Genomic DNA, 18,018 nt, shown 5'->3' with positions numbered 1-18,018 from the left:
GGGGCGCCGGCGCTGAAAAACGAGAAGCGGCCTAGGGAGGTGCAGAGGCGTGAGGCGAGGAAGGGCACCGCGCTGCCCTGTTTACTCCGGGGCTCGAAGTCACGTTAAACGTCTCGAGTGCCGTTATCGCCGCCTAGCCCCGTCCCCCCCGCCAGCAGGCCGGCGGATCCGAGCGCTGCGTTCTCCTTCTTTTTTTCTTTAAAAAAAAAAACAAAACCTCAAAACTTCGAGTGAGTTGCAGTAGTTTAGCGAAAAACTGAGCTGCAGCCTGGAGGGAATGCTCCACCCTGCCAGGCAGGAGACTTGGGTTTCACTCGGGGCTGGCAGTGCCTTGGAGGCGGCTGGAAAGGAAGGGGAGTAGTTTTGTCACATAAAAACAAGCCCTGTGTTGCTCTGGGAGCGGTGTCGAAAGTCTCGTTCCTCAAAGGACTCCTCTTCTCGCATAGAAAGGTAGTAAAAAGAGTAGAGGAAAGGGGACTGAAAACGCTGTGGGTTTGGGGCTGGGGTTTTATGCCTTTCATTTTTTTCAGGATTTTTTGTAACTCAGATTCTCAAGTTTGGCCTGTTTGTCGGCTGATAGACGAGTGCCGGTTCCTCTTGACACGTAGGCATGGATAAACGGATAGCATGGGTTGGATGCTGTTTAATATTTGGGTATTTGCTGCCAGATTATGTCATGTGCTTGCATTATTTCCCTTGCAGTAAAGTATCGCAAGGTACAACACATACTGCAAAACTATCCAGGGCTGCAACAGTGTGGTGTTCCTTAGGCATTTAATTACATTAAACAAACATTCCTTTAATTAAAGGTGTTTGTTTAACATTCCTCATTGCAGCTCTTGGAAAAACCCACACAGCAGCCGGGAGCAGGGGGGATGCGGCCTTCTCATTTTTACCGAATTACAACTTAAGCTTTCATGGCGAGCGGGGGAGAGGCGTTGAGACCATATGGCCGTGGGGAAAACCGGCCAAACGCGAATGGTTGCAGCGCTGGCAGAGATTTTCCTAGGCAGCAGCCTAGCGAGTTGACAGGATTGTGGAGAGATTTTTGGGTGGCTGGCCAGAAAACCCGAGGAGTAACAAGTCGCGTTAGTTGCACTCTGCTGCTGTTTGAGGTAGCAGGGAGCCAGCAGGCACCGGGCACCGGGCAGGGGGTGGGGGGGATGTCGAGTGGATGAAGGGCGGCTGCAGGAGGGTGTAGGTAATGAAGACGTGTTGGTGCTGCGTAGGAAGCTTGGATAAGTAATAGAAGCCCCTTCTTCCTGGTAGCCGGAAAGTTTTGTGTGGGATAAGATCACAGGCTTAGCAGATGCTTCAGCTCTGCTTGCACAAGTCTTTTCTTCGTGCCATGTTGTCACTGGCACAGGAATTTGCAGCAGTTACGTTGAGAGTGCTCGTATCAACTAGTGATTTGGGTTTTTAGATGCTTTCTTACTTGAATGTATGAGGTTAATTGCTTCTTTCAGAGATTTCCATTGTTGCTGACAGTGGAGAGCCCTGGAAGTCTGGGATGGACAAAGCCTTAGGAGTTACTTATCTGCTGTATGGAAACAAAATTCAGATAATGAAAGTTTCCTGATAAAAATCCGGGTGTCCTTTCTCTTAGTTGTTACAGCTGGACCTCTCACTAGAGTCCTTCCGGACCTCAGATGCACGTAGCGTGAGAAGCCCCATGTGCGTTTTTCAGTTTGACCAGCGGTTCCCCAGCGGTTGGGTTATCCTGCCCTGCCTCTGCTTGGGCACGGTAAAAACCGTCACCCAAAGAGTTCTGCTGCAGACACAGCGCGTGGGCCCAAGAGCTGACATAATTTGCATGAAGACCATTTATATCCTCAAATTTGTCTGGTAATTTTTTCTTTGTGCGTGTTGTGCCATTGCAAAACTCTCTAGAATTAGCTGGCTGTTGCCTTTTTTCCTGTGTTAAACCTGTTCGATTGGATGGAGACCTCAGTGGCTTTATTTTTTTTTTATGTGCTGCAAGTAAAACGTGAAGCATTTAAGATCAGAAAGAGTCAGCAAAATCTGTAGTCTGACCTGTGTGTCACAAGTTACCGTGCTTCATTCATGTGCATCCAGCAAGTTGTTACACCAAAGTACGACTTGTATTTAGGATGCTTTCCTGGAAGGTACACGTATCTTCATTTGAGGGTCTCAAGAGATGGCTAAACCACCAAGACGCCTCTTGAAGTTGGAAGTTAGGGTAACTCGGAGAGCCTAGATAAAAAGGCTCATCTTGCTGCTACAAGGCATAAATGGGGTGTCATAATTTTTTCCCCACTAATTATTTCTTTTAAACATATCATTACCATGTTGCCTGACAACTTTTTACAACTGTAAAGGTGTCAGATGAAAGATAACTGTTGACTTCCTAGAGTAATCCTTTGTGGCTAGCAAGTTACTTTAAAAGACTGCATAAGCTCTCTCTAGTACTTTTACTCCATAGATCTGATCTAAAGTTGTTTGAAGTTGAGATGGGGCTTTAGTGCAAACTCTGTGTTCTTAATTTATTCACTCATGCTTTTCTGACACCTTGTTCCTTGTCTTTCGAGGAGTGTTCTTACCTAAGAACGTGTAATACATCTTAACTAATTCTCAATTAGCAGCTGAGGAACATAACTTGCTAAATTTTGATGTCTGTTTCTCATTTGCGGACATGGATGCTGAATCAGCGGAGGAGGAATTAGCCTGCTGGGGAGGGGACCGAGTGGCTCCGACAGCTCGTGGTTGGGGGCTTTGGAGCATCTTACTTCTCCCTGGCTCAGATCCAGCCCAGGTGTCAGCTAAAACTTGTTTCTATACGTTGCCCACAAGTCTGTTTAAAATGAGTTGATTCAGCCATCAGGATGTGTCTGAAGATGAGTATCTACATCATTGGAAACGATGTAGCTAGTTGTAGTCACAACTAGCGCGCCTGAAGGCAGCTGATTGGAAGGGCTATGGGAGGAGGATAAATTATGCCTTCAGTCCTTCGGAGCCCGAATAATGGAGCTTAATTAGATTTTCCCTGGCAGTACGTGGAATTCCAATAATTGTTTTAATTCATGATCGAGGCTATGCTTGCAATGTAAACTGCATCTTATCCACCCCTGCTGTTGAGGTGGTCACCTGGCCCCAAGTTCTTTGCTGTTTTTACAATGTTTGTGTAAACTGAGGCACTTTCTTGGACTCTACAATACAAGAGCAATCTCAGTGGCTTCCTCTTAAGAATGTCTAGATAAAAGTTGTAGCCTGTCGACAACTTTTATGTGACCATGCCCCATGGTCAATGCACTAGCCGAACGCCTAAGCTTCTCAGGCATCACGCAGAGAATTTAGACATGTCATGTAGGATTTTCTCCTGAGCATCCAGATGCTGTCATTTAGGAATCCAGATTCTTTGGTGGATCTGACCCACAGAGGCAAAATAACTCGTTAGGGAGGAGAGTTCTTGGGGATCTGCGCCAGGGTGGGATATGGTGTCAGACTGCAATGGGGAATTTGCTTTCTGCTGCCCACGCGCTTGTTTCTTTGGATAACTGGGCGTTGTTTTCTTGAGGTTTTCCAGTCTCGTTTTCTATTAGCACCAAATTCTCCACTCATTTATTATACTTTTGTCCAGCCTGCTCTTGGTTTCCAAAGAAAAGCAGCCAATAACTGAGCATGTAAGCGCTCCGTTTTTGCCTGCTCAGCAGTGGAAATGCTGGGTTTTGAAAACCGCCTACTAATTTTAGGAGCTGAAAGGCTCCTAAATTCTGAACCTTGTGGTACGTCTTTTTTCAAGACAGAGAAGTTCGCAAAAGAACTTTACCAGTTCCTTGCTTCAGGACTTTTTTTACTTCTTTAGTTTTAAAACATCGCAGAAAATTTTAAATGTGAGGACATGACAAAAAGCATGGAGCTATAGTAAATACCTGTTCTTTCTTGTTAGCAGACTTATAAACAACGTATTTCGTTAGTGTAATAAGTGCAACTTACCTTCTTCCTGGTAACATCAGAATAGTAATACTATCTGAGCGGTGACTCAAAAGAAAAAATCTGGTGGCCGACAAACAGCTTGAATCAAAGCGTGGCAGTGTAAAAACATTTACTAGGAAAATAAAATGCATATGGAGACTTTGAGTTTGCAAATCGGAGTGAAATTACCTGATTCAAGTATCTTTACTTTTTGTTTTCATATCAGATGCATTTCTAGCATATTTTTTCAGAACACCTCTGCATTGTTCAGTATTGCTTACGACGTGGCCCGTTGCTGTGTTGGCTGCACAAATCGATCATTGCTGAAGATGGAGTTACTTGCGTTCCTCGTGGACTTTGCTGTGGTGTTCGTGACTACAGCATTTGGGTGCTTCACAAAGGCAGTGTGCTAGTCCATCGGGCAAGCGGCTGGCATTTCTCCTCTTTTTGAAATAGAAAAGAGTCAGAGAGGATCAAAAATACTTTAAAATGTTGGACTGACAAACTTGCCTGTGTAGAGCTTTAATTTTCCAAGATACGTGGTGATTAATACATACAGAGGATAGCTCCCATTGGCCTCAGTTGCTGCCGATGGTGTTTCCCTGTGTGAAGAAACTGGACATCCAACAAATGCAAGATAGACTTACTGGGGAAAAAAAAAAAAAGAAAGGTTGAAATGACCTGTCCTGGCACTGATGGCGATGGGATTCTGTTCTCCAAGGCAGTATTCGCTGCTGTGAGATTCTCCTTTTTGTCCCCCCATTCTCATTCACTTCACATCCTCCAAATGCTGTGCCGAATGAGCAGGGGTCTTGTGTTGTTGCTGCTCGGATCCATCCCTGGACAGATGCGGAGGATGCGCTGAGTAAGGAAGGGAGCCTTTGGTAAGAGGCGGGCTGGAAGACTGTACTACAGTATATACATAAATGGCAGCTGAATTAATCCTGCATTAATTATGGCATTTCTTGTATATACACTTAACTTTGAAACCTTGGGTTTTCTGTAAAAAGGACCTGGTTTTATTCCAGTGCCTGCTTTTTTTCCAAAGCAAACTTCAAAAATAATTCGCAACATTGAACCACCCACGTGGGTGATAAATGCACATCTCTGCCAGTTTAGTAATTAAAGTAACAAAATAATGGTAAACGGTCATTTTCTGAGAGCTTGCTTTTGATGGGAAGGAGTTTGTCAGCAAGCCCGTGATATCTGCTGATGGCAAAGGGATGACAGAATTGGGAATTTGGGGTTCAATTCCAGCTCTGATGGGGTGAATGCTATAATTGTTTTCCACCCATTCCCCAGCAAAAGCATGTCTATTTTTTTTACCCCTTCTGCCCTAGCCCCTGCAGCTTGGCTCTTCTCAGCCCCTTGCCCAAGCACATTCCCTCCACCATTTAGACCCTCATTGCACCCATTTTTAATTCCCACTGCTGCTTCCTAATCCCAGTCCCCTCCTCTCGGCTCAGCACTCCACTCCCAGCCTGCCTCTTCCCTGCCCTCCCGATTTCCAGAGGTTTTTCCCTCCCTTACGGTCCCCAATCTCCCTGCGTGTTCACTAAGTCCGCTCCTGGGTCTGGCTCTCATCAGCCAAAACTGGGTGTCCTTTCCATCCAGCTGCCAGGAGGGATGCTAAAAACCCAGCAGCGAGTCGTGGTGCGGAGCAATCTCCAGCAAGCCCTGCTGCTGGTTCTTGACTTTGTGGGAGGTGGCACACAGAATCACAGAATAGTTTGGGTTGGAAGGGACCTCTAAAGGTCATCTAGTCCAACCCCCCTGCCGTGGGCAGGGACATCTTCAACTAGATCAGGTTGCTCAGAGCCCCGGCCAACCTGACCTGGAATGTTTCCAGGGATGGGGCATCCACCACCTCTCTGGGCAACCTGGGCCAGTGCTTCACCACCCTCAGTGTAAAAAATTTCTTCCTTATATCTAGCCTGAATCTAACCCTCTTGTAGTTTAAAACCATGGCAGAGCTCTGCGTGGAAGATGGGTTTCACCCCATGTGGCATGGCGCAGGCATCCCAAAGGAGCTGCAGGAGGATGAAATGTTCTCAGTGAGGCTGTAATCTGGGATTTTAGTAACTAACAAAAGTCTTAAGTGTGAACAAACTGATAATTTTTATCTTTTCCCCCTCAAGCTTATAGCTTGGACAAATTCAGGCAGATTTTTATATCGTGACAACATGCTATCCAAGACATAGCACTTTCTCTCATATGAAGTCTCTCTTCAAAGATTTTGAAGAGAAACTTTTTTTATTTTTAAAAGAAAAGGTAATAATCTACATACATGAAAGCTTTTTCTTAGCCTCATCTTTGGAATTGTTTTGGCTGAAATTTTCCCAGGGGGCGGGGGGGGGGAGAGGGAATCAGTCCAAAGCAGACAATTCAGAAGGAAAGTTTTGCCTTTGCTGGTTGAAATGTGTCAAAGTTTTAAATAGCCCAACACAGGCTCTCATAGTGGGAAGTGTTGGCAGCTGTAAATATATAGTTACGTACAGCAGGTTAATACAGCATCCAGAGAGAGGATGCCAGTACCTTCATTAACATAAATAACTTCAAACACTCTCTATTTTAATACCTACGTGTAGCACTATCACGATAGAGGCCAGGTACGTATCTGAGCACCTTGCCATCCTGGTCAAGTGACCTCATGCTCGGGCCGTTATTTTCCAGACTGGTGGTAGGAGGTAGGCATTGCCACTGGTCATTGTTGTGTATCATGACAGTGCTGAAAGCTCTGCAAGAGGTCCCCTGTCAAAAAGGGAAATATATTTCACCTTTTTCAAAGAAAGAAGAAACTTAGAAACGATGAGTTTGTGTGCTGTCACTGCAGTGGCAGCCAGATCATTCCCACCGTGTAGAAATGCCCCAGTCTGTGGTTGTGTGCAGGTAGTTTGTGACCTTCTTTTTCAGTACGGACGTGCTGCTTGTACTGCTCTTCTGCTATTGGAAGATACAATGGAGTACTTTCAGCGTACAAAAAAAAATGTAAATGAAAAAATTAAAAACTTGCCACTTTATGAGGATGAGATTAAAACCCGCTGTCCTCAGCCTTTTCTCATCTTGACGGCAGTTCACGCCAAGAGGCCAGTGGTGCCTTAGACTGCATCTTCTCACTTTCTTGTTGGTTTTCACTCTGACAATGTGGAAGTTGAAGTCAATTCTCTGTCATTATGCAGCTGCTGTTCTTAATACTTGATACAGTATACTGAATTATATTTAAGTATCTAATGAATTACCTCAAATCTAAAACACGTTAGCACTTGGAAGAATATGAAGTGCCCTTTTATTATTACTTGATGTTGAGAGCTTTGGTATTTTTCACAGAAACATCTGAACTCACTTAGATGACATGACTTAGACAATAATCAATCTTCTGTAGAAAAGACATGAAGTTGTTTCAGAGATTCTGCTACTTTCAAAGCCACCCTTTTGTGAGTTAGTAAGAAAGCTATTAAATTGATTTCATGTAACAAGTTGTACTTCTGCAGTGGACATCACTGGGCCAAACTGGTCAGAGAATTATTACGGCAGGGTGCTTGCCTTGAGTTTTGGGTTTGGAGGATTGGGCTGAGAGGAGAGGAGCAGCTGCCGTTCAGATGCTCATCATCAGTGTAGTTCAACCCAAATCTCAAGGTTCCTGTTGCCAGACAAGGTCTTGTGGTGGTGGTGATCCATAAGTACCGCTATATGAATTGGCAGTAGGGAATATTGCTGGGCACGGTGAGCGTGTTCTTGACTTGAGACCTTGAACATGTTTCTTCCATGGCAGTCCTTCATGGAGTGAAGCAGAATGGTGAGTTAATGTTAGGTTTGCTACTTAACAAGCCAGGCAACGCCTACGACTTGTGAATTCAACACTAATTGTGGAATTTAATTTCTCCACGCGTTTCCCAGCCTCTAGGAGATGTAAGCTGGCAGGGGAATAAGAAGAAATAGGGAGCATTTTTGTGTGTATTTTGCTTAAATTTTGGACAGTTGAAAGAATGGTTCCAAATCAATCTATGCATTTCATTGAGTCATAAAATGCTATTTAATATATGTTGTTTCCTAGCCTGTACTTTATTTGTACAAATCTCTTATAGTTGTTTGCATTGTTTGCAATAACCTTTAAAAATGTTAAGAATGCTTGTAATTGCTTTAGGTTTTTCATTTCAGTTAGGGTGTTCTTTATACCTTCTTTTGGTTTCTCACCTCCCTTTCTGTGCAGTTAGTACAGATTATGTATATCAGTAAAGGTTTTCCAAAGTGAGTAGTGACTAGCTGTTGGATCTGGCCATACTTGGTTTATCTTTATAAAGCATACATGCTTTATCGTCTGTAAATCAAACACACACCTCCTGTGTACAATACATTTTTCTGGATGTTTTTGTTAACACAAACCATTATGTTTTCTTTGTCTTTTCTCTTGAGGACAAATTAGTCCTTTCACTTACAGCAACTTTCAGCGCTCACAGACCTTTCCCTCTAGTCTTTGTCGAGGCTTCATTTCACTGTGGTTCCACCTCTGGCTTGCTAGCTTTCGCAGTTTTCCATTGCTGAGTTTTTCTTTGTCCGGTCTCCCATCTACGTGTTTTGGTTATATTACAGCGCTCTGAATGAGTGGTTTTGAGAGCAGTTGGAGGCACGGCGTGCACCACTTCCTGCCTCTCTGCAGTCCGTGCGGCTGTCGTGCAGCTAGCCTGGTCACCATCTGCAGCGGGCTTGTACGTGGGACGTGCCATCACAGCCGGGCTGCCGTGTGCTTCTGAGAATGCACTTGAGTTTGCAGTTCCTGGTTTGCAAGACGCCTTGCAGATAGGTTGAGACTGTCCCTGAGCTGCTCTGAATAGCAAAAAGTGCGTGGACGTAGCTTGTGCAGATGCTCCATTGATGTATTTTCTTAGTTTCTCTTAATGGGGAGGGAAAGACCAGTTTGAGCCTGGCCTGGTTTCCAGTATGTGTTGCATCATATGCCCGTTGGACTCACAGGTGAAAAAGGCAAGTTGAGACTGAAGAGTGGTTTCTTACAGTCAGCTTACCTTGTATAGGTGTTGTCCTGGAGCCATCTTACAGAAGTCTACCCTGTGAAGTTTTTGAAGTTCTGCATTCAGAATTCATATCTGAAAATCTTGGCTGTAGGACTTTCAGATATATTTGCTAATTTATATTCTAGCAGCGTTGGTGTGATTGACATGTGTAGTGGTTATGTTTATTAGTTTACTACTCTTGTAAGTCTAGTGGTGAGAACATGGAATTATGGATGTTTTCACTGGCATCAATATTCGTAGTAGTTACCAGCAAAGATCTCCAGACAGGAAGCGGTACCACAAACCGTGTGAGAATAGGAAGATGTAGAGGAGAAAAAGATGGCAGTTCCTCCCTATGTTTAAGTACGTTTTGCTTTTTGTGCTCATGATTTAACAGATGTCGTCTTCTTTATGCAGGGCTGTAATTGAAGTACAAGATGGCAAGAACCAGCCACAGCAACTATGTCCTTCAGCAGCTAAACAACCAAAGAGAGTGGGGCTTTCTGTGCGACTGCTGTATCGCTATCGATGATATTTATTTTCAAGCGCATAAAGCAGTTCTTGCTGCGTGCAGCTCCTATTTTAGGATGTTTTTTATGAACCATCAACACACTACAGCCCAGCTGAATCTAAGCAACATGAAGATTAGCGCTGAATGCTTTGATCTTATTTTACAGTTCATGTATTTAGGAAAAATTATGACAGCCCCTGCCAATTTTGAGCAATTTAAAGTGGCCATGAACTATTTACAGCTATATAATGTACCTGAATGTCTGGAAGATATACAGGATACAGACTCATCTAGTTTAAAATGTTCATCTTCTGCTTCTAGCACCCAGAATAGTAAAATGATATTTGGCGTGAGAATGTATGAAGACACGCTTGCTAGAAATGGCAGCGAAGGAAACAGGTGGGGCATGGAGCCGCCAAGTTCAACAGTAAATACATCCCATAACAAAGAGCCTGATGAAGAAGCTTTGCAGCTAAGCAGCTTCCCCGAACAACTGTTTGATGTCTGCAAAAAAAGCACCACGTCCAAATTCTCTCACACAAAAGAGCGCGTGTCCCACTCACGCCGTTTTGGAAGAAGCTTCACCTGCGACAGCTGCGGATTTAGTTTTAGCTGTGAAAAGCTACTGGATGAGCACGTGTTAACGTGCACTAACAGGCATTCTTACCAAAGTGCCAGGTACTACAGTGCGGAAAAAATAGACTTTAACGAAAAGGACTCTACTTCTAAAATAATCTCCACACAAACAGAAAAATACAAGGGGGACTCAAGCCAAGCTGCGGACGATTCTTCGTCTCCCGTGTCAAACATCACAAGCAGAAAAAGCAGCACGGTTGCCTCCGAGACATCAGGTGAAGAAGGAAGTAGAGCCTCTGAGAGGAAGAGGATTATCATCAAGATGGAACCAGAGGACAATCCTGCAGACGAGCTGAAGGATTTTAATATTATTAAGGTGACAGATAAAGACTGCAATGAGTCCTCCGACAATGATGACCTAGATGATGAACAGGAAGAGCCGCTTTACAGATACTATGTTGAGGAAGAGATCAGAGAGAAGAGAAACGCTCGGAAGACTTTAAAACCCCGTTTATCCATGGATGAGGATGAAAGAAAGTGTTTGAAAAGTCCGCGGCACCTTAACAGGAAGACTCCTTCAGTGCAGGAAGATGTGGAGAACGCTCCCTGTGAACTTTGTGGGCTAACAATCACCGAGGAAGATTTGTCCTCTCATTATTTATCCAAACACATAGAAAATATATGTGCTTGTGGCAAGTGTGGTCAAATACTGGTCAAAGGCAAGCAGTTGCAGGACCACGCACAGACCTGTGGAGAACCCCAGGATCTGACCATGAATGGTATCAGGAATTCTGAGGAGAAAATGGACTTAGAAGAAAACCCCGAGGAGCAGTCAGAAATAAGGGACATGATGTTTGCAGAGATGCTAGAGGACTTCAGGGACAGTCATTTCCAAATGAACAGCCTTCAAAAAAAACAGTTATACAAGCATTCTGCCTGTCCTTTCCGATGCCCTAATTGCGGTCAGCGTTTTGAAACTGAAAACCTAGTGGTTGAACATATGTCAAACTGCCTGGAGCAAGATCTGTTCAAGAACTCCATGATGGAAGAGAACGAGAGGGATCACAGACGTAAGCATTTCTGCAATCTTTGTGGGAAAGGATTTTATCAGCGTTGCCACTTGCGGGAACACTATACTGTTCATACCAAGGAAAAACAGTTTGTTTGTCAGACATGTGGGAAGCAGTTCTTAAGAGAGCGCCAGTTGCGGCTCCACAATGATATGCACAAAGGCATGGCCAGGTATGTCTGTTCCATTTGTGATCAAGGAAACTTCCGAAAACATGACCATGTACGGCATATGATATCTCACTTATCAGCTGGAGAGACTATATGCCAGGTCTGCTTTCAGATATTCCCAAATAATGAGCAACTGGAGCAGCACATGGATGTTCATCTGTATACATGTGGAGTATGTGGAGCAAAATTTAATTTGAGGAAAGATATGAGATCTCACTATAATGCCAAGCATTTGAAAAGAACATAAGCGTAAACATACTGTTAAAGCATTAAGTTGTCAGCAGAGAGAACACCAAAGCAAGGCATACAGTATAGTAGACAAAAATTGGAAAAAAAAAAATTGAAAAAAAGTCTCTTTTTTATTATTTTTTTTTTTAAGACCCTTCTAACTATAGGTGTCTATTTAGGCTCATTAAGTATATAGCTTTGGAAAGCATCATGTGTTTAATTATTACATTTTCACTGTTTCCTAATATCAGTTTCTGTTCTTAATTTTATTGTTTTACTAAGTAGATATACAAATCATTATTTTTAAACTGTAGATTAAAAGCACAATGTTACCCCTTCACTGACTGCTATTAAACAGTTCTCGGATCCATGTCCGTAAGATGAGTGCTTTAATATTTCCATGTGTTGTTTCTTCATGTGAAAATTTTAGATCACAGCAATTAACGTGCAAGAGCTTAATTGTTCATAATCCCCACATTAATTTTCAAAATGAAAAAAAAAAACCCCAATGCCAAGAAATAATCCTTTGCTCTCTGACTCTGCTGTAAGGGCAGAGCTGGCTGTCCTGGTCCTCTGCTTCTTGGCTTTGTCGGAACGTGCATCCCAGGGGTGAGAGCACGTAGGCTCAGTTAAACCTTGCAGACTTGGACTGGTGTGCGCAAAGGGAAAGGGAGTTAATGACTGTCGGGATAACCAAGGAGTTCCCAGCAGAGTGGTCATTTTCCAGACTTGAAGTCCTAGCAGAACTGTGCAACTGACGTTGGCCTTTCGTTTTCTGTCTGTACCTACATGGGTACATATAACCTGCTTACGCTAATATACAAGGGAAGAGTGGCAGTGGTGGATTGCTAGGAATGCAGAATGGCCGTGTGCATTGAAGACTGCGTTTCTTCGCCTAGCTGCAAATGGTGCCTTGCTGCTTGTGTTGGAAAGTTAAAAGTGGGATGGGTGTGAAGATAGTCCCGTTGCTTGGGCGGGGAGGGGAAGGGGGAGTGTGGCTCATGTGAACCTTAGTTTTTTTGTTTCTTGTTTTCATGATACTTTCTGAATGTTCTGTTTTTCAACAAGAATATAACAAGAAAAGACTGCAGAGTTTGCTTAATAAATGTAAAGACATTTTATGCCTTTTAAGATTCCTTTCTGATTCTAGTACAGCCCTAATCTGCGTAGCTTGTCTCTTAATTTAATTGAATTTAAAAATCCTACTAAGTACCAGCTGACATCAATTCAGTGAGGCAGTTTGGCCTTTGAGAGAAGGACTGGCTTTGACTCTTGGGCACCAGCTGTCTAAATGTTTGTTAAGTGCATGATTTTTAATGGGGGAGGAAAGGATCCTAATACGTAATGGTGGAGAAAACTGTTGAAAAACAAAGCCTAGCAGTACTTTCTCCCAGCAGATCTCACTTTATCAAAGAGGGTAGTAATGCTATTTCCCACTGAGCCGTGGAGGGAGGAAAGCAATTTAGATCAGTGATTAAAACAGTTGGGCTAGATGATCACTGTAGATCACTTCCAACTGAAATCTTCTATTCTATCACCTCGTGTGCCAGTGGTGGGGTTGAGAATAGGAGCCAGGAGCTGAGGGTCTAGTCCACGGCTTTCACGCGCTTGTCACTGTTGGAGTCGAGTTTTGATCCCTTGTTGTTTCTTGGGGATTACAAGGGGTATCGAGCTTTAATGTTAGACTATTTAGAGAAATTAATACAGTTCAGAATCTCCACCATAACTATTTAAGTTAGTATGAGTTGCCTTGCATTTATTCAGTTTTAAATGTGCATTAGAATTTCTCTTGGTTGGTAGACGTGTGCATTTCTGCAGTGATGGAGAAGGACCCCACCACCAGACCTCAGTCCTGAGCCGGCAGCTGGCTCCCTGGGCACTGACTGCTTCGGGTGCAGTTCGGGCCTTTAGCATTTTGCTGTAATTGCTCAGTCCTATGTTTTCCTGTATGATGCTGAAGCCAGCCAAGTCCTGAATAACACTGGGGCCACAAAGACCAGGGACATGAACGCGCTCCAGCATTTCAGTTTATTCAGAGCTTCCCCCTTCTTAGGATTTATTCCACATTCTCCATCCCAACCCAAACTGAAGCTCAGTGTGTAAGAGTTCAAAGAATAAGCGGGATGTGTATTTTAACACTTTTTAGCACTGGAATCGGTGCTAAGGTGATTATAAGACTCTTCAAAAGACAAAATATTTATTATAATGATCATCTTAGAGATGAAGTAGTTAGTCAAGTGCTGTAGTGGAAGAGTTGGGGGGGTTAATACACTGCACACAGCAATTCTCTGACATGCAGGTTATCCCTTACAGTATCAGCTATGGCTGGACTGGGAAAAGCAGCCAAGGGAAGTGAGGGAGAACTGGAGGGTGCTGGGGGAGCTGGCAGAAAAGTCTCGTGGCGCTGCGGAAGTGGGAAGGCTGAGTGGGAGAGGAGGGATGGATGAAGGCTGGGAGGGCAGGATTAGAGCTGTGCAGTGGGAAGCAAATCCCAAGGGTGGCATGGAGGGGGAGGCTGAAGGAGTGGATGAAACATCCTGTAGATGCCTGTGAGACCGGAGTGAGAATGACTCAGCTTGGCTGGGAGAGCTGTCGGCCCGGGTGATTAGCTCACTACGGCACAAACTCAGAGTTCGGACTGCGTACCAAGTGCAGCCAGCCCCTACGCTGGAAGGACTGCAGTGGCACAGCAAAGCCTAAATTAAAGACCTTGTTAAAAAGGAGGAGGTGACCTCTGCAAACTAAGAGATCATTCCTGAATACAGTGAAGGGCTAAGGGTGATTTATGGAGACTTCTGCTCAGGGTCAGGAGCCCTTGTTTACAATGTATTGGTCTGAACTTGACCCAAAAACATTTCACAAAAAAAAGTTACTTCCTAGCGTAAGGAGGCCTGCCAACTACAGAAGTTAAATGGAGGAACTGGGAATGATGGTATTTATCTGTACTATCTAACTTCATAAACACCCTGGGATACCTTTGTTTTTCAACTATAAGTTGTGTTGTAGTAGCCTTTCAAGGGAAAGTTTGTTAAACCTTTCCAACTGAACTTGAATTAATGTTTTTTCCTGTTCTTGTGAAACAAAACCCAGTGCCTTGGAGTTCACATGTATGAATGTCCAGGCTAAGGCTCAAAAAGAGCATGAATTGCACTGCAGGGGAGCTTAAGAGTGGATCTACTTGTATGTAGGCAGAGAAAACCAGAATGATGGAAGTAGCCTGAAAAGTGATCAAGGGGAGTATAGGAGAACACATCAAAGGTACTAAGGCATAAACAAGACAGCCTGGCTTGCAAGTAGATGGGGAGAGTGTTTATGGTGACATGTAAAAGCATGCAGGGGAACAGCATGGCACTATTGAAGAAAAGGCCTGGAGTGACAGGAGGAATTTGGCTGCTGTGAACAGGGAGAAGGGGTGGGTGCCGAGGCTGGTCACTCCTGGGGACAGGGGTGTTCTCCCCAGAATGGGACAACATCTGCAGGAGAGTGAAATGATGGTGTTTCGGCGCTCCTACCGTGATAAAAATTACTTACTGGGGAGACAGAATGAAAGCAGACCTGAAAAAAAACCCAACTGCAGTTACGATATCCTAGAAGTCTTGCTGTTACGTGAAAGATAGTGAAGGGGAAGCAAAAATACTTCATTTAGAGTTCTGTTTAACAAATTTGTACTTTTCAGTCATCATCCTATAGTTCCTTCGCATCTCCTTACTGTGCTACGTGGATTGTTAGAGTGTAAAAGCACTTAAGGACCTTTGAGAGTGGAGGTGTAAGCGTATCACATTGCACAAGACGTAGCCAGAAAGAAAAAGACTTGCTGGATGTTCTGACTTATATTTTTAAGTAATTTGCTATTCTTATTTTTGGAGGACCTCTCCCTGTTCTGTTGTTTTCCTCGTTTTGGCAGTGGTGTGGGCTGCGTCCCTGAAAATAATTTATAAGTAGCCAGCCTAGCCCTTAGCTTTCAGGATTTACTGAAAGTTAGAAAGAGGGAATTCATGAAGACCTGGAATGAGCTTTAAAATATCACAAAAGCTGTTGTGCTTCTTTTTCAGTTTTAGAGGAGATGTTTCAAATGTTAAAAAATATATATATACTTGTAAATGCTTATTGGCAACTTGTTAATTCAAAGAGTATTTACATTTGTGTATAACGATATTTGTAGCCAGCAGGTCTTGGAGAAATCTTGATTTGAATAGATCAGAATATCACAGAATTCTAAGAATTTATGCTTTTATTAAGGGACTTCTCTATTTAATATTTTCAGTTAATGGAGAAAATACAATTCAGCGTATTTTTTATTCAAAGCTGAAGACAGAAAATGTACTACCCTGGAGAATATATTAAAAATATATTGTTATAAAAGTGAATACTTTGACTACACTATTGTATTTGAACACACTAGTGCTAAACCACCAAGAGTATCTCAGCTATTGGTGAGGATGTAAGTTTGCTTCTCAAGGCAGTGCCACCTTGAGCCCTGGCAGCCCCTTCCTCTTCCCCACCTAGTTTCAGCTCTCATATCCCGTGTGTGCCACCCTCTCCATTGTCAAAAAGCACATATTTATGTAGCTTCACAATGAACTGAATCAAACAACGGGCTGCTTTTTATTCCCTGTGGGGCTATTTTTTGGCTGGACCAGTTCCCTGCTGTGTTTCCCTCTCCGGCTCCATGTCAGATCTTGTGCTAGCACAATAGAAGGGGTGGCACGAGGGGAGAAATGAGTGGCTGGGAAGGGGGCTCGTTTTCTTAAACGAGCTGTGCCAGAACTCAAAGCATATCCCGAGCTTAACTCGGTCTCTGTCTCCCCCAAGCATCCTCATGGAAGCTGAACTCTTACATTCATCTCCTATTTCCTGATAAGGAAAAAAGGCAGCCCAGCTTCTTACATACAAATGAGACACATCTATGCTATCTGCCCTCTTTATGAGAACTGGAAACCTTCCTGCATTTGGCTCACCCCTCAAATATGCTCTGGAGCTTTCTTAGCCTTTCTTGAAACAGAGTACGTAGCGCTCCCCGCCACTGAGTTCGTGTGGTTGGCCTGGCCCGAGGCCAGGAACGAGCTGGGCCCCTTGGCCGGCCGAACACCAGGAATGGCTCCCACCTTCCTCTGGTCTTTGTGCCCTCCAGCTGTGGGCCCAGGTGCAGCTGTGCTGCCCACATGCTTGGCCCACGTGCACATCTGGGCCCCCGCTCTCCTGCTGCCCTGTGCCCCTCGCTGCACACAACGTGCCCTTTTCTGGGTGTCGTGGTAAGGGGAGACAGTCATCTCATTTTTTGGTCTAATATTGAAAGCTTGGGATAATTCCTTGCTTAAGTTAAGGAGATGCTGGCAGTATCTGTTACTATCCCCGTGTGCCTGCTTCTGACTTTTAAGTGCTTCCTAATCTGAAAGGGTTAAAAATCGAATATTCTGACTTCCCTAATTCTCAGTTGGCTTGATGCTTGTCACAGACTTAAAGACCTGCAAGATGAAGCATGACTAATTTGACTTCATAAACTCTGCTGAAGGCGAGAAATTAGGAACATGTTTTTAAAAGCTGACATTTCTGTAGTTCTCGGCTATAAACCAGGTTTCTGTGTTTTCTTCCAACTTCCAAAAAACTCCTAAAATATTGCTGTGCAGTGTATTCTTGAGACGTGTTAGTAGGCTGAGATTTTGAAAGGGGAAGATGCCAAAAAACAGGACATACTTTATAAATTAAGTGTCTTCTGCCACTTTTACAGTCACTTCTACAATTTTGGAATTAATTGTGATTTTATTTTATTTTTTCATGCAGAAAGACAAATCTTAATTTGTTACAGGGCAACAGAACTCATCACTCAGGAGTCAGTTCATCATGACTATAAATATTCAGCCCTGAAACAAACAGCCCATGTTCCTTTTCATGTATTTGAATGACCAGTGCCAACTTTACAAGAGAAATGCTATCGGATCTTTCTTCGGGTCATTTTTGCCCTCAAATGTCTTGTAGGTGGTTTTTTTTTTATTTAAGTCATAGGAAAACAACATTGTGCATCATGCTTTTACAGAAACTGTTTTCAGTAGTTTGTGCACATTCCCTATATAAAAGTAGTTGAAAATATGTTTTTAAAGTTTCATATTAATGTTTTAAGGGAACATAACAAAATCATGAGATGAGAAATCAGCAGATAGTCCAAGGCCAGATTTTTGACTGTCTGTTTGTTTTGTGTAGCTAGCGTGGCACACCTCACCCCAAGAACCTAGAATTTCAGAAGTGGTCAGTATCTTTGATTCTCTTGCAAGAAAATGAAAAGGTTTAATCCTTTCCTGTGCCTTCTGGCATACTAAAACTATAGTAAATCTTCCTGCAGCTACAACCACAAAAACAATGCTGCATCTAGCATTTCCTATGGGAGAAAAAAACCCGAGCCCTTTCAGAGCTGTTCAAGAACTTCCCTCTCTGACGAAGTCCTGATGCTGCTATTGTTTTTACTCGAACTCGACTGTGAGTTGCATCAATGAGATTTTGGGGTATAAGGTTTTTTTTGGTTGCAAA

The 18,018-nt window shown here is 43.5% G+C and overlaps 1 protein-coding gene across 1 annotated transcript; it reads left to right on the top strand.

Moving 5' to 3' along the window:
• Nucleotides 1-9,354: 9,354 nt before the first annotated feature.
• Nucleotides 9,355-12,624, top strand: ZBTB1 (zinc finger and BTB domain containing 1). Its single transcript, XM_009332721.1, has one exon. The coding sequence runs from the start codon at nucleotides 9,380-9,382 to the stop codon at nucleotides 11,513-11,515; it is 2,136 nt and encodes a 711-aa protein (XP_009330996.1). The 5' UTR covers nucleotides 9,355-9,379; the 3' UTR covers nucleotides 11,516-12,624.
• Nucleotides 12,625-18,018: the final 5,394 nt, after the last annotated feature.

This window comes from Pygoscelis adeliae, unplaced genomic scaffold, assembly GCF_000699105.1.
Source record: "Pygoscelis adeliae isolate BGI_AS28 unplaced genomic scaffold, ASM69910v1 Scaffold179, whole genome shotgun sequence".
Taxonomy (NCBI): Eukaryota; Metazoa; Chordata; class Aves; order Sphenisciformes; family Spheniscidae; genus Pygoscelis; species Pygoscelis adeliae.
Note: the sequence above shows the minus strand (reverse complement) of the source record. Positions and strands in the feature narration are given on the sequence as shown.

Coding starts and splice junctions, on each gene's coding strand:
- ZBTB1 (XM_009332721.1), top strand. CDS start 9,380: ATGGCAAGAACCAGCCACAGCAACTATGTCCTTCAGCAGCTAAACAAC.